This window comes from Drosophila eugracilis, unplaced genomic scaffold (assembly GCF_018153835.1).
Source record: "Drosophila eugracilis isolate 14026-0451.02 unplaced genomic scaffold, ASM1815383v1 contig_1172, whole genome shotgun sequence".
Classification (NCBI taxonomy): domain Eukaryota; kingdom Metazoa; phylum Arthropoda; class Insecta; order Diptera; family Drosophilidae; genus Drosophila; species Drosophila eugracilis.
This window is the reverse complement of record NW_024571954.1, coordinates 253,851-281,515: the sequence shown is the minus strand read 5'-3', so window position 1 is coordinate 281,515 and position 27,665 is coordinate 253,851. Positions and strand designations below refer to the sequence as shown.

Genomic DNA, 27,665 nt, shown 5'->3' with positions numbered 1-27,665 from the left:
ACAAAACTCCTTAACTTCAACATAGAATCTCAAGTTTAAATGTGGTTTGATGATAGATTTTATAGATAGATTATATAGATAGATTATATAGATAGATTATATAGATAGAATATATCTATGATAGATGATAGATATGAAATATTTCAAAGAAACAAATATTTATTACATTATTTTTACTTTAAATTAAGCCTTTAATCTTATAAGTTTCTTGACCTATCAAATTATTCTACAAGTAAGTTCTGAGAACTTTAAAGCCTTTTAGAAACTTTAAAACTTACCAAAATTTTCTTAACTTAGCATCTCAATCCTAAGCCCATTTTCGATAATCAATCGCAGCTAATAAAAAAAGGCCTGGTTTTCCTATTTTTTTTTGGTTTACATACCATCGGCTGGGAAATCAAGTGGAGGAATACAGACTACAAATATTGGAGTCTTTCATGGTGCAAACAAAGCTTTTAAGCTTCGTTGAGTTTAACACAAATACACACACACACACGCACACAGGCACACCGGCATACACACCATAATACATGTATAGGCACTCACTGTGATATGGGGACCGACCTGCCATTCGTCCCCCTCTCACTAGCCCAGGGCCCCCTTTTTAGGACCACAGTGGCGCCCCATTACAGAAGCTTCAAAACCAACGAACAACAGCGAATCAAGAAGGGGCAGCAAGCCAGCGAAAGAGAGGCGACAGAGAAAGGGGAGAAATGTTGGTGGAAAAAGAGGAGCTAGAAGGGGGTGGGCACACGTTGCCTGCCATATGCGACACTTGAGAAGGGGATAGGGTATGAGGCAGGGGCATGGGCGCCGGTTTGCAGCAGGTCGAAAGGGGCGGTATAGCAGAGCGGGCTGATTGCTGACTGACTGACTGAAAGAGACTGCGTGCCATGACTCTGCTGTGCCCCATGGACACACACACACAGTATCCGCAAAAAGGTTACAACCCCGAAAAATTGTGATGTAAAATATTAGAAGAGGTGGCAAAGGGAAGATGAAATATTATTTTTAGGGGAAATTTTAAAGCAAAAATGTTTAGTTTTTGTAAGAAAGATTTTTGTTTTTAAAGTTTGATAAAGAAATAGCCTAAAAAGGAAGAGAATTTTGGGATTTTTTTTGACATTTTTATAAGGTAATAGATGGAATTTAATGGGATTAAAAAAAAGGTTTAATTTATTAATATATATATTAGGTGTTTTATGTTTATGTATTGTGAAACCTTTATGGAAAGTCAACTAAGAAAACAGCATTTTAAAAAGCTCAAAAAGCGGCCTTTTTAGAGGATTATTCGTAGTTTGCGGCAGTCCAAGTAAGACCTAAATCTACATTATTCATTCTTAGCTTAATCATCATTTGAAATATGAAATAAAACCCAAAGAACCTAGAATTAAAATCAAAAAAAAAGTTTCCTAAACCAATTTTTGAACCTGATTTAAGTTTTTTGAAAAAACTCCCTCGATTTTTCTCCCAAGCCATCCCACCGTCCGAACTTTTCTAATCCACTGTGCAAACGCGCCGCGCTTTCCTCTACTTCAGGTTACATGAGACCGCACTCTCCGTCTCCCTTCCACGCCTATGGCTATCTCTGTTCCGCAATTGCTCGCCAACTGCTCTACTCAGCTCTGCTCTGCTCGGCCTGTGTCGCTACTGCGCTCTGCAGACAAATTTCTATAAATTATGCATTGTGTGTGTAAACACGACAAGTTGAATTGAAATTACGGATTTAAATGTGAACCAAAGATATTTTATAGCTATCTGGGTAAGCTTAAATATATATATATATATACTATATATATCTGAATATGAGTTGGATAACGAAATCAAATAAGGGAGTGGAGAGTGCAACCCTTTGGCTTTCATCGGCCGACAAAAGTTTGCAAAAAGGCACAAAATCAACAATCTCATAAATTTAATTGCTTCAAGTGAATTCTGCCGCCAATTGTCCAGTTCCCAACCCCCGCTGCAGCTTTTTGTTTTTTCAAACTGACAGTGCCTTCCTCGTTGTCTCATTGTCACCTTTTGAACTTCCGGCGGCGGCGGCGGCGGCCGCATTGCTTCTCCCAGTGTATGTATCACCCTGGGCAGAAAACCCAACAGAAACAACAACAGAAAACACAGTGAAAAAAAAACCCACTCAGACGTAAACTTTTTGCTCATGTGTCGGATGGACACTCATTGTCTCACATCCACGAATCATTTAACATTTCTATTTGTTGGAGGCGAGTTTTGTTTATTTGCAAACATTTCGTCATCGCTGACATTGATGACGTTGCCTCGTCTCCTCTTTGTCTTTTGTTTTTACCCTCTCCCCCTCTCTCTCTCTCTCTCTCTCTCTCTCTTGTTTGTTAAATGTCCATTTATTTTTAACATTTAAAAACATTTAAAAACGTCAACGGAGCAGGCAAACAAAAGCAATCTCAGTGACGCAATGAATGCAATAATAAAACTCTGGATGACGATAGGGAAATGGTTTATCGTATTTAAGTGTAAGTTACTTTATGGATGTTATGTTATGTGGATAATCTTTATAAAATTAATCTTAATTAAAGTTGGATATTTTTAAAAATGAGAAAGAATTTAACATTTTTGAAAGGAGACAAATCTACAAAGATAACCGTCTGAATAATAATATTTCTTTTCGGTCTGTTAAGATCTCAAACACTTCTTGATTTTCTTAAGATTTCATATTTGGATGACTTTTCTAAGATAGTAACTTTGAGTTTCACTTTCAATTGCCAAAATTGATCAGAATAGGGAATGTTATACCTCCATCGACTCGTAATTATATTTCTAGTCCACTGGCATACACACCTTGAAATGAAATATTTATCGAAAAAACAGATGATGTAACCCCTTATCAAAAATGGCTTTTTTGTTAATAAACTAAAAACTGATATTGGTACTTAGTTTTGTCAGTCTTTTTGCTGTACCTCTTTTTTGAACCTATTTGTGACCTTAAAGGTTAGATAAAAAAAAAGCAAATATTGTTTAAACATTTGTATCCTCATTAATGTCGTAAAAAAACAGTTTCTTAGCCATAACAACAGAACGCCAAAAGTGGTCAAAATATTGGGTTTCACCCCTCTTTGAACTCCTAATTAAATGTCTAATCGGCATGACTTAAAATGTCAGTTTTTGGACATTTTTTGAAAAGAATTGATAGCCCTTACAAAAAATGTCAGAAATAGTCAAAAAATGGGATAATCGAAATCAGCTTAGAAGAGAAAGGGACCTTAAAAACTAAAAAAAAAATTGCAAAAATTGTTCAACAATCATTATTCCAATTTTTCACCAAAAAAATTTAAAATTTAAAGATTTTTCATATTTTAAGCTTTGAAAAACCATAAAAAACATAACCCAAACTTCGTAGAATCCATGTATTATGATAAATTAATAATCTTTTAAGTAATTCCTTAATAATAATTTTCCTTAAAAGTTCTCCAAGTCAAAAGTTCGACTGTACCTTCGCTCTACCTAAATCATCGCTGAGATCAACCTTGTCTCTGCCTCAAAATTGACTTTTCGCATTTGAAGTCAATAAGATGGGTGAAAGAGGAGGGTTTTTGGGTGGGGGAGGCAGTGGTGTTCCAGAGGGGTAGGACAAAGGGTGAGGGTTAAGTGAGGGGCGCATGCAATGTAATGAATAAATGAGCATACAAACACACTCTCTCTCACACACACACTAACACACGTGGCCCTGTATTTGTGCAGTTAATTTGCCATTTCCGCTCCAGTAAAGTAATGAAAAATGTTTTTTTTTCATTCTACTACTACTACTACGACTGCTTATGCTGTCCGTTGCTGCTCTACAAATCCCCGTAAAGTGGCATCCTCTCCTCCTCCCTCTCTGCAAAACCTACGATGTTCTCCCCGTGGAATTGGTCAAGTGCCATTGTTCCAGGATTCGGGCTGTAAGCCATAAACGCTAATCACTTCGAGAGGCATTTGTCCATATGCCGTACATATTAAGCATACGCCGCATGGGCCTAACAAAAGATGAAGTTTAGGCGGAATTTCAGAGGATCTAACCAACATGGAGCTCATTAGAGCTTCTACACCCCCACTTTAGCCCACTTTTTGCCATGCAAATTGAAAACTGCAGGTGGGAAATGGTGAAAACATTTAATGTTATGTAGGGAAAACGAAGGAGGAAAATCTAAATGAAAATGCTTTTGCAGTACGGAAAACATCAAGCAATCAATGGTGTTGCTGGCTCGATTTCAGCTCCGTTATGATGTTGTTGATGTCACATGTTGCACGGACATAATCGTTATGGTTATTGGCAGGACTGTATGTATAGAGACAGGAAACAGCGGGACGTAGAAGGGGGGTTGGCTGTGATTTCTGGGGGATGGTTCAGGGTAAAGAGACAAACTTAACGAATCGCTGATGGAAGTAGTATAAAATCTGGTGTAATATACTGATTTTAGGGATGAACACGATGCTATTAGGGGGATAAGATTGCAGCCGATAAATGTCAGTTTGGTGGGGAGGAGGACGAACAACCTCTATAAGTATCAATAACCCAGGCAGATTTACTCATTTATCATTTATAAAAGTTTAATAGGATTGATTTACCAACAAGACCTGGCTAATAAATCAATTTAGTAAGGCCATATGTTAGGTTGATTTTTAAAATTGAAAGCTACAAAGATTAGTTGATGAAATATTAAAAGCACTAAGAGCAGTTTTTTTGGGGATGATAGTTGAAAGCATTTCTCTTTTTATCAATCAACATCAATAATGTAAACTTTATTGAATGGAATTTTTAAAGTGTGTTAGGTAATCTATAAAGTTTGATGGATGTTAAGGTATATCTATGATACATCATAGCTAAATATATAAAGTAAACCCCCAAAAGACAACCATTATCACTTTGTCCAGTACAATTTTCATTCCCTTGACTGTTTTTATGGCCAGCCAAATCAATCGAGCACATTTGCCTTTGACACACGAGCCGTGTTTGGCTTAATTTTGCATATAAACCCGCTCTTCATCAGCTTTTCCATTTCCCGGCCAAGCGGGCAAGAGCTCATTTCATGTAATCGACACACAAATTGAATGCAAGCCCGGGGACCTCGACATCCTTTGGGATGTGGATGAGAACGACAACGATGACGAGGATGTGGATGCCAAAGTGCATAAAGGGAAGTCCAGAATGGCGCCGAACTGGCGTCATTCCAAAGCTTAACCTATACCCATCGACACTAGCTGGTCATTTTAAGTGAAAAGTGTTCAAGTTCTGAAGATGCCACAAATATTTGCAACTCATCGAGTACGCCTCTTTGTCTGCCTCTTCATTTCCAAATCAAATTAATTAGCCAAAAATATATACATTTCGTACTTGAAGGAATATTTATGGTTATCTTAAGAAGCTCAAAAGATGGTCAGTAGACTAGATAGGAAAGAAAGTTAGCTAAAAGTTGAGGCAAGTTAGCTAGTGTGTATCTGTGTGGCTAAGATGTGTGTATAAGTAAGTGTGTGTTTGTAGGTACAACTTCAAAATGAGTTTATCGATTTTAAAGGGCAAAGCGAAAGAGCAACAGCAACGGAAAAGAGGAAAGGACGGCGGGGGCTGGGACAGGTTCCGCACGGTTTGTTTTGCTGATGATGTGTGGAAAGGCTGGCGAAAAAACAAACTGAAAAAAATCCACAAGCATTCCCCTGTGTTCTCAATGTAAAATCCCTAAATAAAAATGAACAGAACACAAAAAAATGCGATTACCCAGCGATTATTATTTAAGGGTTAAAAATCCATCCAGCAAGCCACTCGCCAAAACCACACACAAGCACACCTTCTCTCATACCATTCACGTACATTTTCTGTTACGCCTTTCTCTTGTTTATTATTTTTGCCCTGACAACAACAACAACAACAACAACAACGACAACAAACGTAAAGCAATTAAAATGTTTAAGACAATTGACAAAAGCCAGGACTCAAGAACTTAAAGCTCAGAGGGCCTAGAACGCTAGAGCTTTGCCTGTTGGCCCAAAAAGTCGTCGAAGGATGGCAAAGGATAAATGGCAGGAAGGCTATGGAAAAGCTCTACTCTTCTTGTGGAAAATTGCATTTTTAATATGCAATGAAATTTGCCAAACATAATAAATAAAAGATGCAAAATTCATTGTGACTATATAGGTATGAGGGTGTGTATGTGTGTGTGTCTGAGAGTCCTTGCAACTTCATTTAGTCAGCTTTAGTTTAGGTTCCCTGTACAAGGCACAAGGATATCACGCACCGAAAATGAAGCCTTTGAAGTGCAGCGGGAATATATATGTATAGATATAGTACCATAACTCCCCACATCACTTGAAATGAGGAATGCGTGACAAACACGCTATGTGGCCCACTGTGCAGGGGGTAGTCGAGGTTCTTATTAAGAAGTTAAGCCATAATGAGTAAATTGGATAAACTTAGGCTTATATTAAGTTGTGTTTAATCATGACTTTATATTAGTTAAAGAACCTATTTGATTTTATAGGCAAAGAAGTTTCCTTTTATGATTTCAAAACTAACAAAACTTAAGAAAATTCCATTTTAAAACTAAACTTTGACAGTCAAAGAGCTCTATTTCTCTTTATCAACTCATATATGTATTTACCAAACTATTAAAAATTTAATTAACAAAATTAACGATAATATCTTAAAGTTAAAAAACCTAAAACCTTCAGCAAACGTCCCTCAACTTTGTTCTTTAACAAAAATCAAGCAATAAATTGATAAGAAATAATCAAAGGAAAATGCATTGCCTTTTGCAATAATATTATTCGAGAAATCCGGCTATAATTTATTCCGCTGGCTATATACGAGGTGTGTTCAAAAAGTAAGGTGACTCTTCAAATTTCGCGAATTTCAAATTTTTCGATTATCGAAACGTTTTAGAAGTTATACGAGGTGTGTTCAAAAAGTAAGGTGACTTTTCAAATTTCAAATTTTTCAAATTTTTCGATTATCTTCAGTTTTGGGAACAAGAAAAAGTCACATGGGGCCAAATCCGGTGAATATGGTGGCTGAGGCATTATTGTGGTGTTGTTTTTGGCCAAAAAATCCAAATCCTTTGATCCATATTTTTCGATAGCAAAAAATCGCCGAGCTCGCAAAATAACTTGTAACTTTACGCCTCTCACAACCAAACAAAAGAGGATGTTCCATTGAAACTTGGTACAGATGTTAGGGAAGAGTGTACCAATATAACAAAACAAAAAAATCGATAATCGAAAAATTTGAAATTCGCGAAATTTGAAGAGTCACCTTACTTTTTGAACACACCTCGTATATATATGTATATATCCCGCACATCATTTGCTATATACTGCATATATCAATCCGTTGTATCCCCTCCTCCACCCCCCTCTCATCTGTAGTCAAGTGCAGGCCGCATTCAGTTTTCCGTCTGCAATTCGGTTTTCTTTGCTTTTTTCGGCTGTTTGCCTTCTCCCATTTGTCGAAATGGAATCGATTTTGTTGAAGCAACGGAGGTGGCATGGCTGTTTCCTCCCTACCCCCACTTGCTCCTTACTTTTACAGCCCCCTTCTTTTTCTTACTCTTTTCTTTTTTTTTTTTTTTGCTGAACCCACTGAAACCCCTCCATATCTTCGTTAGGCCAAAAGACAGAGCACGCAAAGGGGTGCAGACTGTTAAGGTGAATCCCCTTTTAGCAAAAGGCCATAACGGGAGAAGAGGTAAGCGGGTGAAGGCGGCTGCCCTACCCCCTAGTGGGCGGGCAATTTTCAGTCTGCCCCCCAAACTTCAATGGCCAAGTCGAAGATAAATGATGCATTTAACAAAAATGTGTAAAATGTTTAAAATACATAAATTGTCGACAAGTTGAGCAAGGAAAAAGCAAGCTGAAAACTTTGGAATAATCTGTAATAAATTAAACATTGAGCCAGGAAAATGAATTTAGTTTTTCCTACAGATTACAGCCAAATATTTTCAGGTATGCCAAGCTCTAGCTTTTTAAATATTTAAATTTATTTATTCATGGTAATACTGATGGAAATTTCTGAAGAGCTTTAAAGGTATTAAAAGCTAAGATAGTTTAAATTTCTTTGAATGGTTTTCTAGTGGTTGTTATCAGCAGAGGAAAACATGTTTAAAATATTTATAAATATATAAAAAATAAGTTAGTATCAATAGATAATGTTATTGGGATTGTGAGATAAAAAGTTAGTTTTCGAATGTTTTAAAAGAACTTAAGAAAATTGCATTTAAAAATTGAAATTAAACATCTAAGAAGTTTCCTTTCAAATAATCATCTAAACTTTGTCTTTTATGGACTATTAAAAACTTAATTTAAAACCATAATTTAAACTTTAAAAACTGTCATTGAACTAGCAACAACTATCAGATAAAACTTAGAAGTTTTTAAATTCAAATTCACAAACATATCCTCACAGCACGTCCCGTCTGCCTTTGCGGCTAACAACTTGGAATTGACCATCTGCTCAACTCATGCCGTCTTCTGCAGAGCGTCAGGGCCCTCATTTTCGGTCATAATAAACCTTCTCATAGTCCCAAATATAATTTCACAAGAAACCATAATGAACCTTTACCATTTTATAGTTAGAACCAACCAAAATATTTAAGTATTTTTAATTTACAAATTTTAATCTCGAGTCGTAGGCCCTAGCAGCTAGTACTCTTTAAGAAATACCTTAGATTTAGTATTGTTTACAAGATTTAGTTTTGTTAAAAAAAATATATAAATATAAAATTGTAAAGATTTTTAATTTTAATATCAGTAAGTGTTAGATTTAGCCAGAGGCAGAAGGCCTTAGCTGCTATTGCTCCTGGCGCTATGTTAGCTTTTTAGCTTCAAACTCATTGTTAAGCTTAAAAAAATAGAAAAATGACTAAAATGACTAAGAAAATTTAGTTTTATAACACCTAAGCTAGGTTTTTTTTTAATAAAATTACTAATAATCACAGTAAATCCTACACACCTTTGGGAAATTTGTTTTCTCTTAAACAATAGTGCCTTAGAATACATATTAATAACATGAAGATATAGTGACATGATAAACCTTCAATTAGTATTTAATCTTCAGAGATTTCTAGAGCAAAAAATCTTAAACAAAAAACCCAGCTTGTCCCCTAAGAAATTTCTATAACTTTTCTCATATTTGAACTCCAATTTCACCTCCAATAACACCTTAACTACCTGCAATAAATATAAATTACCAACCTCCTTGTAATTTAAGTAATATTTTCAGACCACGCCCCCTAATAGAAAGGGAAGCAAAATACGTCGGCTTCTGCAGGAGCGATAAACAATGCCAAATGCAACCACAACAACACAGCAACAAATAATCTAAGCTTGCAACGATACGCCAATAATATGTTGTCACTTGTCAATCAAGATGCAACATCAACAATAACAACAAAAACAACCTAAGCCAAGGCACTTGAAATAAACAACAACAATCTAAACAAGGGGAAAAGCAGGGAAAATCGAAGGACAGAGAGAGAGAGAGAGTGTGTGGGGCAACGGATTTCAGCTAAAAGTAGGCGGGGCAGATCGCTCATGCAACTTTTGTTTTGTTGACTGCGCTTCGAGACTTTGACTGACTGACTGACGGCTGTCAGAAAATGCCACACGACCCAAAGTGAAGTGAAAATTGGCAACAATGAATGGAAAAACAAAAAAACAACAGAAAAAAACGTAATAAAACTGTGGAAAAAGTGCAGCCAGAAGAAGCTGAAGAAGAAACTGCAACACGCGACTTTCCCAAATAAAATAACACAACAAAAACAAAAACAAACAACAACGCATTATAAACAATATGTTGGACTGGCAATGTTGCTTTCTTGTTTTGCATGTTGCACCGGCTATAGCGGCCGCAATTTCCAGCGATTTTCACCACCGGCAACCGCAGGCGGCGGCAACAATCAGTAAAAGTTTTCCAAAACAGTAAAAGCCAGCAGCAGAAATAAAAGAAATGAAAAGTGAAAAGCCAACTTAGATTAACCGCTCCCTGGCCATTCCATTCCATTGATCATTAACTCCCTAGCTGGCTAGCTGCCAAAAGGAGGGATTGGATGAGCGGTTAATACAGTGAAATCAGAAAGTAATTAAATTAGTCTAATTACTGAAGAAGAAGAAGAAGAAGAGGTGGAAGAGGGCGGTGGGATAGGGCAAAATCAAAAGTTGATTGAAAGGTTACTGAGTGTGAGGTTTGAGATTCATTGATAAGTGACCCTAAAACTATTCAAGTTTTAGGTTTTTTAACTTTTCGAAAAATGTCCTAGAGTCTTGTTTAATAATGGCAATTATATTATCATACTAAAAAATGGTAAAGTTAGAAAAATAAAAAATGGATTGAAAGGTTAGGTTTGAGATTCATTGATAAGTGACCTTAAAACTATTTAAGTTTAAGGTTTTGTGAATCTTCAAGAAATCTCCTACAAAATTGTTTAATAATAGCAATTATACGAAACATGCCATATATATTTCTTATAAACTTTTAATCTATTATTCAGTTTAATACATAAACAAAGGTTTTTGTATTAGGAATGAGGTAAATACCTAAAAGTTTCTAGTGTTAAAGTTTCTAATAATGATCTGATTTTAATTTTAAAAAAATTCCCTTTTATTTTGAAGTGCTTAAAGAAAGGTATTATCAACTTTTACTAGAAAGTATTCTCCTTTTCAAAGAAACTTATATAAAATTAAGGTATAAGTTAAAGGAATTAAGCATAAAACCATGAAACTTAAAAGATTATTTTTTCTTTTTGTTAAAGAAATCCCTTACTAGAATTTAATGTGTTTTTCTCAAATAATATTTAAGAATTAAGCATAAAACTTTCTAACATTTCTATCAATGCAATCTCATATTTTCCTACTTACATCTACTAAAAAAAAAACTGTTTCCACATTTGATAACTTAATTAAGAGTCTAACATTCTGAATGACTTGTTCTTTCCAAGAACACTTTTTCACTAATAGAGACCCCAGCTAGTGCAACATCCTCATCCTTAGCCGCCGGCCCGAGACAGGGAAATCAACTTTATTTTTCTTTTTAGCATATGAAAAGAATTCAAATGAAGGGGGACAAATCATCAGCAACTAGCAGTCAGCGATGAATAATTACGTGCTGATGGGCAAGGAGGGGCAGGCAGGCAGCACAGTAGTGCAAAACGACACACAAATGACTTGGCCAGGCGGATGCGGAAAAACTTTTCCTCTCCAAAACGAACGAACCTCATAGATCTTGAAAAGCGACTAGCTCTGGCAAAGTCCACGAATAACTCACGTTCCGCGTTGCTCAGATAAAAAAAAAAAAAAAAAGAGAAATAGAAACTCCAAGTCGGAATCAGAATCTCGAGTTCGAGCTCTAGCTCTGGCTCTGGTAATTACAAGCTGTGTGGATGGGGTCGCTTGACGGATTGTCGACAGAACTAACAATTATATAAGCCAGAGGCCGTCGAGATTCGCGGCTTGCTTGGCTTGCATCACTTAGAAAAAAAAAATCTTTTGATTTGTTCAAAATACACAACTTTTTTGCGGTGCTGCTGCTGCTGCTGTGTTGCTGCTTTTCAAGGTATTTTTCAAATGCAGCCAAAGGAACGTCAAAAAGTCAGCTAAGTAGTACCTACAATTGCTTGTAGCTACAGCGAATGTATCTTGTAGCTACAAGTTGGCGGCGCAGTTCGAATGCGAGCTGTGTGAGTGAAACTGAACTGAAACCGAAAGAGTACAACAGCAACAACAACAAAACCAGCACACTCGCATACAAAAATATATAAAAAAAAATCGCTGACCTCATTATTGTTTTGTGTATATATATATGTACATATATACATATAGTATGTAAGTATGTATATGCATTCTCCGCTTGGATTGCTGGCTTCGTATTTATTTCGCTGCTCTTTTGAGTCCGCGGACTGCACCAGCTCTAATGTGAGGCAACTGTGCATTGATGAGATACCCGCGTATCTGCTGGATGAGATTTGCATTCGAGTCGAAAGATAATCCCAAGCTCTTTTGAAATCCCCAAATGAAATTTCAAATCCATTTCACAATCTTAAAATTGCAAGAATTTGGTGTTAGGGCGGCAATTATGTTAAGAAAAGTCTCAGTTCAGATTTCTATATTCCAATCATGGTTAGATGGCCATGTCCGAAAGCGCAACAAAAACTCCTTGAAAGTTTGCAATTAAATTTACATCCCAAAACTTCAAACCCTCTAAAACCATCAACTTCCTAAAGTTTTCCTCCTAACTACGCCTAACATTGACTTCTTTTAACACTCTTTTTTAATCAATATCCCAATAAAACCTTTAAATATTATTCAAATACATAAATAACAAATAAAATCAAGACAACAAAAATCCTTAAAACTCACCACATGAACACTGCTCTGCAGCTGTCCGGCTAACATTGTCTGGGCCTGCTGATGTTGCTGGTGCTGTTGATGTTGCTGGTGTTGCTGCTGCTGCTGCTGCTGCTGATGCTGTTGCGAGGGATCTGGCAGCTTCTTATCGGTCTTCTTGGCCGCCCGCTTATTCTTGCTCTCAAGGAAGCGTTTCTGGAGGACAGTGGTCTCCTGGTTCTGCTGCTCACAGACAGTGTTAAAGGCCTGCTCGTAGCGTGGCACGCAGTCTGTCTGCCGGCGGCGATAGTTCTCCATGCGACGTCGCAGGCGGTCGACGACCGGCATCCGCTTGGTGGGCATATTGTCGCCAGGAGCGGTGGTGTTAACTGCTCCTGGATTCGCAGGGCCGCCAGCTCCGTTGCCGCCAGTGATTCCAGCAATTCCGCCTGTTGCTCCCAGGTTGGCATTGTAGGGAGAATGTTGCTGCTGCTGCTGCTGCTGTTGCTGTTGCTGTTGCACTTGGATCTGTTGCTGCTGCTGCGCCTGGGCATTGTGTTGCTGCTGTTGCAATTGCAATTGCTGTTGCTGCTGCAGATGGAGACCCAAGTGTTGCTGATGCAACTGGAGATTCAAATGTTGCTGCTGCTGCTGCTGCTGCTGTTGTTGTTGCTGCTGCTGTTGCTGGGCGGCTACGGCGGCTGCTTGGCTGGCGCTTTGGAAAACTGGCAGGCCGCCCGCATCCATAAATGCGTCCGTGGTGAGGCTTTCGCTGGCGCTCGTTGCTTCGCAGCTTTCGTCTCAGTCGGCGACGAACGCTGACGGCGACGAAATCGCGAAGAACAAGGCGGCGACAGCGGCGTCGAATAAAAATATATATATATATATGTATATATCGGTTGTCTATATATCTGATATCGTCTGATGTTGCTGGCAGCTCTTTTGATTGCTGCTGTTCCGGAAATACCTATTCTACGCGGCGAGGTGTGAGGCAATACGCTGCTGTGGCAGGTGAAGGCAGCCACTAGAAAACGAAGTCAACATCCTGTTGCAAGTCCTGTAAAAGGGAAAAGAGTTGCAAGTTAATTAGTTGCAAGTTTATAGAGTTTGATAATGATGAAGGAGGTAATTAATAATGATTTTAAATTCTTCATTCTTGAAATTTAAGAACCAAGAAGGTAGACTAATCTTAATCTCTATAAAAGAATACTTTCTAAAATATTTTTTGTTGTTTTTCAGAATTTTAAAACTTGTTATAATGTGTTTTAAAGTTCTTCTAACACCCCAAACTATAGTTCTAAAATGCCTAATTTAAGTTTAAGCTTTCTACTTCAAAAACCTAACCAAAACGTAGAAATCTTCTGAATCCGAAACTTAAGCAGCTTTCTTATCAGTCGCAAGGTCATTCACGCTATTCTTCGCTACTATCCCCATTTGAATTTCGGCGATTTTTCGATCCGCTGGAAGCGAAACTAAATATGAACTAAATAACTGATAAGAAACAGAAAGTGAGAGCAGGCGAAAAAGGGAAGAGCGTATGAGTAATGTCAATACAGACACACGTATGCCTATGAAAGAAACCACAACAAATCAGAATCAAAATAGATTGACGAACACAATTTCGAAGAACTGATAAAAACAATGCAACCGTACAGTATAAATGCGTTTAAGAAATACTCTACTTTATACACTGAGAGAAAATATTTGTAAAAAGCATGAAATTGCAAAAAGAAAAATTAACTTTAAATAGTACTTTCATAAAGCAAATATTTTATCTCTTAATAAGTTTATGTTAATAATAAATAGTTATAAGAGACCTTCAAAGAATAAATCTTAGCTAACTGATAAGGCTTAGCCATTTTTTATGAGGAATGTACACTAAAACAAAATTTGGTAACACAAGAAAATGAAACTATAGCTTATCAACCTCATAATCAGTCTTATTATGGAAAGTATTTCAAATAAAGTTTTCAAGATCAAAAGATTAAGTAATCATCGTATAAATTGTATACCATTTTTATGTACATAATTTACATTTTGTTCTATATTTGTATTTCCTAACTTTTTGCTCAGTGAATCAAAGCAAAGCTGATTAAAGCCATTAATCGCTGGCAAAACGCGAGCGGCCGTTGCGCGTTTTCTTATACACATTCGCATTCGCGTGTCTCAAAAAAGCGAGAAACAGAGAACAAAACAAAGTCAAATGGAATCGGATTCGGTATCAGAGAATCGGAGAATCGGAATCGGGAATGAGCGACTAAGCGACTGAGCGACTGACAAACTCAACTGGCCTGCGCCGCGTCTGGCGGTTGAATGAATGACTGATGGACGACGGCAAGCGGTTGGAGCTGGATGGAGCTCAGTGGTGGTGCTTGGCTTAGCCTGCCTGCTTGCCTGCCTGCTATGGGATGGTGCTGAGAAATCGGTGGTGCTGAGTGCACCGAGCGGTGCTATATGGGCTCTACCCAGCTGTAGAAAGAGTCAACGGTCGTTGGGGCGAAACGAAACAAAAAAAAAAAAGCAACCGAATAGCAGCGAACGACAACCGACGACGAACTTTGGATGTTGCAGAGGCGCAAATGAGCAGAAAACCTTTGGCAACTTATGCCTGATATTGCCACACGCGAGAACATAAATAACTCTTAGCTTAAGATTAAAATTGTTGATATTGATTTTACAATAATTATTTTATTAAATAAATTTAATCTAGTTACAAATTGAGAACTATAACTTTTTGAAAATTAAACTTTAAATATTATTTTTACATAAACTTTAAAATATTTATAGTTTTTAAGATCTTTAAAGTTCAAATTTTAACTATAGAAATTATTTTAAAGTGTCACTTTACTGATAAGCACATAAAATGCCTCATTTTATCTCGATTAATATTACGATTTTTCCTCAAGTTATACATTATGGAAGTTCGACTGTATTAGTTGAGTGGCACGTGGATGAAAGGGGGTGGAATGAACAGACGGGGTGATGCAGGCAAATTAAGCTGTAAACAAGAGGCGAGATGAGAAGGCTAAGCCAAGACCCTAAAGCCCAAACTCCATCCGCTGCATCAGTGGAAACTGGTTCTATAGGTGTGTGTGTGTGTGCTTTTTTTTCTTTTGTCAGTTTGGCTCGAAATATCGGGAACATTTTGGAAACGCCAGCGCGACTTTACTCGCGTTCGAAACAAAAACAAAAATCCACTCGCATACAAACGAACGGCGGTTTGGCCGAACCGAATACCAGGCGCTCAGCATTATTAGTTAGAGATAGGAAAGGAAAACGGGAGAGTGGGTGGCCAAACTGGGGGGGAGCGAGAAAGCGACTGACGAGTGCAAATGAGCGAGACAGCAGGGCTGTTGCTCTCACTACAGGTGCGAGTGGGAGGAGGCAATAACGGAGTGAGAGAATGTGTCTAAGAGCGTATTATGTTAGAGAGTAACACTTACGAGCTATATTGTAAGTGAGTGAATGAGAGTTACAGTAAACTGAGTGAAAGAGCAACTAAATCACTCGCAAAAAAAAGGTCAAATTTGAGGCGAGCGATTTGTTTGCTTTTCTTTGCTAATGTTGTTATTGTTATCGCTACTGCCGCTGCGTTTAATTAAAAAACAGAACTCCGTTAACCCATTGAGGTAGGCGGTGTCAAATGGAACGGAAATACAGCTACATAAAATGAAAACCCACGTAATCACGAAGTGCTTCTCATCTTAAGAAATTCAAAACAAACGGAAAGAAAACTAAATAATAATACAAAGAAAACCAACAATATTTCAACTTAACCAACCCTTTTCCAGATATAAGCAATTGAATGTTACAATTAATATCATAAAAAACAATAAAATCTTTAGTCATTGAACTGCTTTCATAAACATATCTTAACAAAAGCATAATAATAAATATTATTATCAAATCTCCACAGAACTAAAGAAACATTGATAAGAAAACGAGTAAAGTCCCAAAGGAAAAAATGAAAAAAGGAACGATATGAAGGGCTTTCAAAAAACGCCTCCATAATGTTTAAGAGGGGCTTAGCATTTTTAATTAAAACGCTTTGTTGGGGCATCATTAATTTTCGGCCACGGCTCTTGCAAGATTCGGGGGAAAACAGTTTTCAAAGGAAGTAAAGGAGGAAATCGATAAGAGCCATAAAAGTTCATATCATTTCTGTTCATATAAATTCTTTTGAAAAGCTATTTGTTTGGCTTCAATAAAAAAGAATTACGTTTTACATTACTTTAACCGTAAGAACGCGTACTTACAACGCAGGTATTGCAATCACTTAAGGAACGTAATGATTAGCAACTGCCGTTACTTTTTTACGATTTTCTATGATCTGAGTAAGGTAAATGAAGTTGAAGAGAGAGTGAGATAGTTAGTAGGAAGAAGGACCGCACGATTTTTAGAGCAACAATTGCCCAGGTACAGTGGTAATCCTAAGGAATCCTAAGGATTACAGAGCAGGTAGCTAAACCAAAAGTAGCCATTTGTGGTATAGCAACATTTTTGATGTACCCTTAAACTAATTTATTCGTAATTCTCTACGTTTGACGTTCGTATCTTCTCCTCAATTTAAATTTACATGGGAAAACAAATCCAGTATAATTTTATCTTTCAGATTTTTACCCAATGATCTCAATTCTCGTTCCTAATAGAACGCGCCAATCGAAAGAGAGCACAACATATATAGACGCAATCGCAGTGAGAGAGAGAGAGGGTGAGAGAGGGAAAACACGAGAGACCCCACTGTTAAAGTCCCCCATTCGACTGATGTTCGGGACTGCTTAACATCGACCGGCGGCACAAAAACATTGCAAAATCGGCGCGAATTAAAAAATCGCCGGCGACGACAGAAACGCGGCAGAAACGGACGGTAGTCCGTCGCCTCGCGTTTCTCGCAGCGCCCAAAGCCAGAAAACAGCGTGCGGCGTTCGATGTGGAATCGCATCGAATCCCGAAACAGAGACAGAAATCAAACGGCGTCGACTTACGTCGCGCGTCTATCGCAAAAACGAACAGGCGCCCAGAAATGTTAGCAGCTAGATTTCGGTGCGTTTTTAGTCGCCGCTGTTAGTGCTCAAAAACGGTACTGCCTGCGAGAAAGAGAGCAAAAGAGCGAGTAATGATGACAGAGGGTGGGGAGAAGAAATAGCTGAAAGCAAAGAGAGCAAATCATTTTATTCACTCTCTATGCGCATGTTTGTGTGTGTTTATGCTGCGAGGTGCACAGAGAACAATTTTTGTAAGAATTTTATGACAAAGTTGATATTTTTTTTGAATTTATTGAGATATATATTGTTTAGATATATTGTTTAATTTTTGCCAAATCAAACAGCTTTGGGAAAATAAGTTTTTATAAATTAAATAATTTGGATATTATTGAGAAATTGAGAAATTCCATTTAATTTCAATATCAAATGTAATGTAGACTTCTCTCCGTTAATAAATTAATAAATAAAATCGGACATACATTTTTTGCTATATTTCATTATGAAGCAGTTATTTCTCACCGTGTAGCTACTAAAATGGAATAGCGTTAGTATTTATGTCATTTGCATCTTAATATTAAATTGACGTAAACATCGAAGCGGTTTATATAATTTTTATCCGTGAACCGTACTATTTAATCTGATAAACTGATCATAAAACGCACGTCAGCAATGGATGGAATTAATGAATTAATTTGGGAAGTGCAAACAAAAATAAAATCGCGCGCGTTTTTAGTCGCCAAGCAGTAATAATGCTCTTTTCAAACGCAACCAACGAGAAGATACATTTTATTGCAATGGGAAAAAAGCGAGGACGGCTGAAAATCGTCGGCTGGCTGAAACGTCTGTTGGCCCATGAGAAAACGACGCCAAACAAAATGGTGCCGCCTCCAAATGACGAAAGCGACAAACTAACTAAGTAACTAACGACTAACGTCTAACGGCAAACGACAAACAAACAGACAAACAAACGACAGAGACGACAAACGTCGGCGGCGACAAAAAGTCAATTTTATCGGATGCTAACAGGCTCTAAGCAGCCGGAGAAAGCAAAAGCTGAAAAGGTGGAAAATGCGAAGCCAAGCCAAGCCAAGGTGGACTTTCCACTTTTTTTTTTTTCTCGCTGGCCTGGAAAAGCTCTCTTTTCTCTATTTCTCTATTCGCTCTGCAGGCTCTGGGCGCCTAATCCAAAATGCGAGAAAGATCCGCTTTTCGAGCCAAAAACCACCGAAAAGCCAGGCAATGCGGCAGCTCGCACAAATTTTCCGCCCAAAGCCACGCCTTCATTGAATCAAATGACCGCCCCATCTATTGGAAGTCCGGGCCAAAATCCAAGCCATCCGGCCGGGACAAAGGCGAGCGGCAGACTGAGGAAATGCGAGTTGAATTTGAAGCCAAACCGCAGAAAATGCCGGAGAAAAGGAGATGGTCAAAAGGAGGGTGGTCCACAAGAGGGTGGAGCGGATGTTTGGGTGGAAAGTACAGAACCAAACATCTCCTTGCAATTAGCTTGATTGTCTCTGCACATGCGCCCTGGGGGAAAACTCCAAGCGAGTGTACTACATATTTACCCAAAGGCAATCGTTTTAGCTCGCCTTTCTCATTAATTGGGAAATCGCTTTGTTATTATGGTTTAAGTATTAAATTATAATTTTGGTTTAGGCAATTAATGATATCGAAAAACATTTCTAGGGTTATTTAAGAGTTATTTGATTAAAATAAGTTTTGAAATAAATGTTTTAAATATGTTAAAAGGAAAACCACGACAAAATAATCATAAAAATGTTAGTTTAAGTAGTCAAGATAAGCCAAAGCAAAATAATTGTTTAAACAACTTGTTAAATATACTAAATATTAACATATTTCCTTAATCATTATTATAAGTTTACTTTTTAATATACAAAGTAAAGATAATCCAAAACCAGTTCATTTTCCCCCATTAAAAACATTATAAATGCGAAATTTCTATATAATTATTAAGCAAAATATTCACATAAAGCTGATAACACAGCCCTCTTCTCTTATCAAGTCTAATTCGAAAGTATATAATTAACAAAAGCAAAAATTTCACAACCGGAAGTACAAATCTCTGATTTCACTTTTTCCCATTTGAGCTTTGATTCCCATTTTATTTCCAAAGGAACTGAAATAAAACATTGAAGAATCCCAGGATTTTAGTTCACACGCAGAGCAGAAACCGCAATGTGATATAAATAAAAATCAAGGAAAGCCCACAAGTAAATGCAAATTGTTTGGCCAGCTGCAACAGCAACGCAACAGCAGCAGCAGCAACTTCGCCACCAGCAACATTAAGCAACAGCACCAACAACAGGTCCCAAAAACAGATGTCGTGCAAATTCTCTTTTCTTTTTTTTTTGCTCCAAGCAAGAAATGGTTTCAACTTTGAGTTTAGGAGTATCTTGCAACAGCTGCAACATGCAACATTATCGTCAATGCTGCTGCAACATTGCAGAGGGCGCCACTGTTGTTGTTCCATGCCACCAGCAATGCGGCGCACAGAAAATCCAGACTGGCGGTACAGTGGTAAAATGCTAAAGTGGCAAGTGCCCCACCAGCGGGATATACACAACATACAAGTCACAAACATATACACACACACACATACTAATGGATAAGGAAAATTCGCAATAAGGCAACAACAAGACACAAGAAACAACGGCAACGGAACCGGTTGCCCAGCAAGCAACAACGAAAACTAGCACAAAAAGTAGTCGAGGAAAAAGAGGAGACCACTGGATGGCTCCTCCTGCTGAGCTGAGCTCCCAATTTCCTAAGAGCCGCCAACTTTAAGTAAGCGAGTTTCTTCTGGTTTGATGGAAACTATTGCTTTTCACTAAGAAAAATCTAGGAATGTAAGAGAAGATTGTAAGGATTTTCTTTATTATTTTTCCTCTTCCTAAAACATATTCTGAAACTAATTTCTAATCTTGCTCACAAAAACCACTTTGACTACAAAACTTATTCTGTGGAAACCCTTAAAGGACCTTTGTCGTTAGACATTAATAAGTAAAAGGCACTTTTTGCAAATAAAAGGGCCAAAAATGATTCTCTCTAACAAAGTGAAAGTAACAATTTAGTTTTTAAAGCAAATAGAAAAGAGCAGAATATTTCAATATTTAGGGTTATCAAATTAAACAAGAAAATTGCTTAGCAACGAACTTCCAAGAGACCTAAGCCCTGGGAAAATAATCTTATTAAATTTGTGTTGGTTAGTCATTTAATAAAACCAAATCATCAAATCAAGCGGAAATGAATCATCATCTAAGTACACTTCTTTATAGGAGATACTAAATAAATTTAATATATTAAAAATTCCCAAATTCTATGACTCTACTAAACAAAGGCTCAAGGGTTATCTAAGAGTTAATGGTTTTAAAATGATTAATTTGTTACAAATATTAAATAATATCAAGAACGTAAAACATTTCAATTTAAAATTTCTATAAACTACATTTCCAGAAGTACTCATTCAATTGTTAGAAGTTTCTGTATTTTTTCCCGCTTAGCTATGTTACATATCGAAGAGGCGGCAGGCACTCTTCTCGAGTGAACCCGTCGTCTCCGCACATCTGCCTGCACCCATTTTTAACCCATGTTGTACAACATTTGAACGGCCAACCACTCGCCGCTCTGAGGCTCTTCTCGACTCTTCTCAGCACACAGGGGTGACTTTTCACGGGCGTAAAGGACGGAAAACCCATAAAATGTATAGAGGACAATGAATAAATGCCTGACTGCCGCCTGCTAACTTTAATTAATTTTCTATTTCTGTTTTCATGCCTGTCGATTCTCGATTGACAAAGAGAGTGCGGTACCTATTTTCGAGTTATTTCAAATTATTCAAAATGTTTATGGGGTTAAAACTGAATAAGTATATATAAATTGGAGATAAGAGGGTTAAGACTTTAAATATTTATTTAGAAATTAAAGATCTCTTAGTAATAACGCAGCAAAATCCACAGAAATACTTTTAATTTTAGTTTTTCCCTCTGTAAAATTCCGGTTTTTTCGCGGCTTCTTTATCCAACACAAGGATATGAGGCATATTTTGAGGCCTCCTTAAGGACTTCGGCAAACATACACATTATCTGTGTGTACTTAAATGTAAATGTACCTGGGCAGGTGCGAGTAATCCTCGAAAAGACTTAGTGCGGAACGAAGAGAGCCGCTCGTATCCTTCCAAGTCCGAACCCACTACATATCTCTCTTCCGGTTCCATCCCTCGCCATTTGCCCCCTCATCATCATCATCATTTAACGCCCCAGAATTAACCCCTCGTTCGCCTGCCCCGGCCTGTTAATGAAGTCTTAAATTGTCTGCTGTTTCGCAATGCTTTTTGCTAAATTAACAAACAGCGCGCGGAAAACTATAAAAAAAAAAATACAAATAAAAAAAGTAAAACGGGGTCCGGTCTCTGCATTACCCACATTGCCCTGCTCTCCCGCCCCGCACCCCCTTTCAGCACTCCCTAAAAATCCCCTCTTAAATATTTATGAGCTACACGTGAGGCTTGCCGAGAGCCATGAAATTGTCGCTAAGCAATAAACTAAAAACATCTCAAATTCTAAAACTAAACAATAGGAGAAGTAGAAAATATGTTTTCTGGATATGAATATTACGAAAAAAGATATCAAATATCAGGTTAAGTTATTAACTCGAAACAATAACTTTATATTAACTAAAAATTAATCTTAATAACATAGAAAAACTACAAAAATTCCGATAAAATTTCAAAATAAGACACAACAAATACTTCTTCCTTTAAATATGCTATAAGAATGTCTGGTATTTAATCTATTAATTATATAATACACATTCTTTATCTAACAAAAGGCAAATAATATCTACCACTGCGCTAGCCTCGTGCCCAGTCTAAGCATTTTCCTAGTTTTTCTATTTATTTTGTTTTTATGGGCGCGAAAGTTGATTAACGTTAATTAATTCATGCTGTGAGTGGCGTTTATATTTGAACAAATTGGAACTAAACGAGATGTTCGACTGCCCGGAAATGCACACACACACACACACACACTAATACAGATACAGAATACTGAGATAGAAGATGCAAACACACAGATACAATGTTTGACCCAGTAATTAAGGCGTGTTTAGCAGGCGCATTTCATGAGGCTAATTAATGAAGTTCAGTCCATCAGCATGCAGCAGCAGCAGCAGCTCTTCATATCGCCCTACCGCTTCTCATTTTCCATCTCTCTCTCTTTATATTTTCTTGGCAACCTGTTTTCCCTTGGTCTTGTGTACACAACAAAAGCAATTTCAGGGAAAACATTTTTCTCCCATTTTTCTAGTATTTTTTTCCTTTCCTCTATTTTGCTCTGTTATTTAGTTGATGCAACCAAAAACGCTCCAGGCTTGTAAGCACAACAACAAAAACTAAAAGCAGCAGAGGCAAGAAGAGGAAGATGCCTAGGACTACAGTAAAAACTGTCTAAGAATAACAAGGCGAACTCAAAGTTCTTAGGGAGATTATGTTAAGGAAGATATAAAAACAGTTTCTACTTCCTTAAAAGGATTAAATATTTTTAAATACTTTTTAGGATTATTTAACTAAGAATTTGGCCTTGACTTTTGGTCTGACTCTTTTAGGAAATTTTCAGTTCTTAATATTTAATTAAATTATCTGCTTTAAAGACCTTTTTAATATCTGTTTTTAAACTTTTTAAACATATTTCAGTTTTATACGAGATTTAAAATATTTCAAAATTCATGAAATTATTGCCTCTGATAAAGGATGAATTATAACTTAATTTGAGAGATTCTAAGCTTACACTGTACTGACTAACTAAGACAAATTATGGTTTTTAATTCATATTTAAACTTCTGATCAAATTCTATCCAAATTCAAGTATATTAAACTTAATTTATGTTGAAAAATTTAACAAAAATTGTTTTTAAGAACAACATTTATAATTTATTAATCATAAACTTCTTATTTTAAACCCAAGTTTTAAAATTTCCCCAAAGAAGTTTCGACCCTATTCCAAAAATCGAATAGAAGCCGCACAAATATTTCTGACAAAACAGCGACGCCGGCTGTGCAGTTGCAGCGATGCAACAGAGGCGGCAGCGTGGGAGTTTCGTTAACAGCTGTACCCCAAAATGCGCTCTCTCACGCTCTCTGTCATTCTGTCGCTCTCTTTTGTTCTCTCTGCACGTAACAACATCCCTGCGTCACACATTATTGTTGTTGTTGTTGTATTTGTTGTTCCTGTGAGCTGTTGTTGTCTCTGTTGTTGTTGTTGTTGGTGATGTTCCTGTGCTGCTGTGTAGTTGTTGTTGGCTTTTTGTCACAGGTCGTTGCACTACCAATACACATACAACAAAGAGAGCGATGTACGCTGTACAGTGTGACACATGCAGGCCGCTCGGACGACGACTGTCGTCGAGGAAAGGCAACACCAACAACAGCACAGCATCAGGCAGCCCCTCTTCCTGTGTGTGTCCCTCCCTAACCCCTCCTCCTAAAAAAAACCCACATAACCCCCTGACCATCCAAAAAAAAAAACCTTCATGGATGATGCAAATGTCGTTGTTTGAGTGCAAATCTACGCGGCTATCTTTATGCCGCAAATGAAAGTAATGTTCTTTTATATGTGGCAGCTATTCTTTTAGAATTTCCAAGTATGATGCAATGTTAATCAGAACTAATAAATAGTTAATTATGACTAAACTTAATTTAAAAAGAAAAGAAACAGTAGGTTTCTCTTTCTTCTTTCAATCAGATGAAAAAAAACTGGGACTTTCCTTTAACACGAACAACTATTTTCCGGTACTATAACATGTTGAGAATTATAAGACACTATTTGAATATTTGTTCCGATTCTATAAACAAAATGTTGCTGTTCTTTTAAGATTCTTTCTTTCTTTCTTTAATATCAAAAATACTCAGTTTTATAAGATTGAAGTATTTCAAATTGGAAAAAGAACCCGGAAAATAGGCTCATGCATTTTACAGGCTCATTTAAACAATAAGAAAGGTAAGTCATTAATATTGTCTAATTCTATATTTTTCAGTTTTAAGTTATAAAATTATAAAAATCGCGGAACCAAATCATTGAATAATTCTTAAATTCCTAACCATTTCTATACCTGAATCCTATGAAAATATCTCTAATTAATTAAAAATAATCCACAAAAAATATTGCAAGGGAACCTTTAACAAAGTATTTGTAAACATTAAATCCCAATTAACATTAAACAAAGTTCTAAAATGATAACAAGCCAAATAATTAAGGTCAAAGCAATGAATTAGAGGTATCAAAGTCTGAATATCATTAAAACGACTCTCAATAAAATAATGAATAGTGAATTCCACGTTTTTCACACATTTTATTGTCACTTTTACGACCCGTAATGTACGCACAAATAACGATAAGAAAACTTTCCATAATAACTAAGAAAAGCGTATTGACATTTCGATCATTGTTGCTTAAGAACCGTTCGCACCTTAGGACTACCTCCCCTCCCACCCCCTTGAAATTTGTCAATCTTGCAAATGGAATTTTCCTATGCCAATCTTTTAGCCGAATTCATTAGCCTGAAAATGCAAATGCAGAAGGGTAAAAAGAGAGTCTGGCCATAAATATGTAATGAGTCAAGTGGCTGCAAGTCCCCATTAAAACAGCCCAATTAAAACCAAGTGGAAACCTCGCCGCCAGATCAAGGAGTTATTTTCCATATTAATCCGTTTGCATACTTTTTTTTTGGGGGGGAAACTGACAAAAAATTATAAAGAATATGCTCAAGTGGTAAGAAATTAAAAAAAAAAAAAACCAACAACTTTTTGTTTGATTATTTTGTGTATCTCGCGGGGCATAAAAGAAAAGCATTCAAATGAACTTTCCTTGCTGGTGTGGTTGTTGCTTTTGTTGTACGTGGCACAAGTGCGGCCGCATGCTCAAGCACACACCCATACACCTGAAGAAAGAACCAGAAAACGTGTTGAGTGGCAAAAAAATAATAATAATAATAATAAAAAACAAGAATGAATGGTTTTGTCGTGTGTACCAACTAGGTGATACCCAATATTCAGTGCCCAAATACCGAGTATGTTGGAAACTGAAATGATAAAGTAAATAAAAAGTAAGGTAATATGGTAAAGAAGTAATAAGTCGATGACTTTATCCTCAGGCATACTACTTCTTCAGGCAAACTTCTTGATTCTAAATCAGTCAGTACCATGTATGAATGCACTTAATATGATTTCTATATCTTAAAGTCTTCATAGCTCTACGAGGTGTGTTCAAAAAGTAAGGTGACTCTTCAAATTTCGCGAATTTCAAATTTTTCGATTATCGAAACCTTTTAGAAGTTATACGAGGTGTGTTCAAAAAGTAAGGTGACTTTTCAAATTTCAAATTTTTCAAATTTTTCGATTATCTTCAGTTTTGGGAACAAGAAAAAGTCACATGGGGCCAAATCCGGTGAATATGGTGGCTGAGGCATTATTGTGGTGTTGTTTTTGGCCAAAAAATCCAAATCCTTTGATCCATATTTTTCGATAGCAAAAAATCGCCGAGCTCGCAAAACAACTTGTAACTTTACGCCTCTCACAACTAAACAAAAGAGGATGTTCCATTGAAACTTGGTACAGATGTTAGGGAAGAGTGTACCAATATAACAAAACAAAAAAATCGATAATCGAAAAATTTGAAATTCGCGAAATTTGAAGAGTCACCTTACTTTTTGAACACACCTCGTATGTTCTTCAGTATTAAGGTATTGATAAATAACCTTCTGATTCTACAAGGGAACACCCACCCTTACACCTCAAATATCTTAGAAACTTTAAAGCTTAATATGTGGTTCTCAGACAATTAAAACTTTTCAACTTTTATGAATCCTTTTGGACATGATTACTTAATAGTGATAAAAACAATTTCCTTGCCTTTAATTTCCACTTTAACTTAAACCCAATATACCCTCCTTAAATCTCACATTACCAGGTATTAAAACAAGTAAAGAATACCAAACAAAAACAAGTCGAACACAGATAAGGCCCTCTCTGTCTAGCAATTTCATATTCAACCTCTCTCTCACTCTCTGCTTCTTCTTCTTGTTCTTTTACATCACCCTTTTTCCAGGCAATTTGATTTTCGCAAAAGTTGAGTGTTTCACTCACTCAAACCTTCTGTATTTTCCGCATCCCAATTTAAAGTTTGTGATTTGAAATGATTAATGTATCAGTCAAGATTTCGGTACACAATGATTGATTAATTAACGTTGACAACCAAAAAAAACAGTATTAAAAAATAAAAACTGCCGACACACGCACACACCCTTACCATAAACACACAAACACCAAACCGAAATACAGGCGGGCTCTTTCAGTTGTCCAGTTTTTCATTATTTTTTCTTTTTTTTTTTTAGTTAATAAATTGACTTCCATTTTCGTTACGGTCTTTTCTTATCCCCTTCTTCCATCTTCATGATATTATTGTTGCTGTTGTTGTTGTTGCTATTGCGTTTCCCACCCAAAAAACATTTTCCTATGAAATCTGAAACGATGAATGTGTGAGCGTTGATGTGTGTGTGGCCAGGTTTTAGCCTTGATTGATTCGAAACCGAGTTTAGTTAGCCAGAGAAAATTTAAGGGGTAGCGAGAGATGAATGCAGAGCGAGAAAATCTTTAGGTTGGTAACTAAAGGGAAACTTTGATAGACTTTTCTTAAGAGCTAATAAAATATTTTTGGTTAACATTTATGTTTTGATATTCCATTATGATATTTAAATATTCATTATTTTGTCCTAAATAAAATATTAAAGAAGAAAATTATATAAAAATCACACATTTCAATCTTAAATTCTTCGAGTCTTGTAACTTATTTGGTGTAATAGTTCTATACAAACATTTTCTCTCAGTGCTTATATTTCCTTTTGCAGTTTGCCACTGTCAATCGTGTCTCTTTCTCACCTCTATTCCAAAGCCATACGTGCGTGTGTTTGCCAAGGTGTACACGCAATTAATTATGTTGACAACTGACATCAATTGAAACGCTATCGGAAGGCAATCATCAAACATTAATCGAATCTGACATTCGGCAGGCAATTCTGAACTCTGCCTTTGTCTTTGTTTCACAAAGATTCTTGATTTAGTTTGTATATAGCTATCTATATACAATGATTTCCATTGCTTTGCATGACTAAGGTCGATTTTCAGCAATCAAAAGGGATTGAGTAAATAATATAGTTATTTGACAACTCAAGTATGTACTTATACTTTCATTATGATTATTGATTTCAATTAGAAGTAAAAGTAGTTGGCCAATGAAAGTACTTTTATGGACTATGCATTAGATAATTGCATTAGAGAAAGTCAGG

General features: G+C 36.7%; 1 protein-coding gene across 1 annotated transcript in view; it reads right to left on the bottom strand.

Annotated features, from left to right (window-relative positions):
* LOC108106439 (neurogenic protein mastermind) overlaps positions 1 to 27,665 on the bottom strand; it is a 79,252-nt gene that overhangs the window by 44,002 nt on the left and 7,585 nt on the right. Inside the window, exon 3 of the mRNA XM_017213472.2 lies at positions 12,355 to 13,378. Coding sequence (XP_017068961.1) covers positions 12,355 to 13,068 — 714 coding nt within the window. The 5' untranslated portion in view covers positions 13,069 to 13,378. The remainder of the gene's footprint in view (positions 1 to 12,354; positions 13,379 to 27,665) is intronic.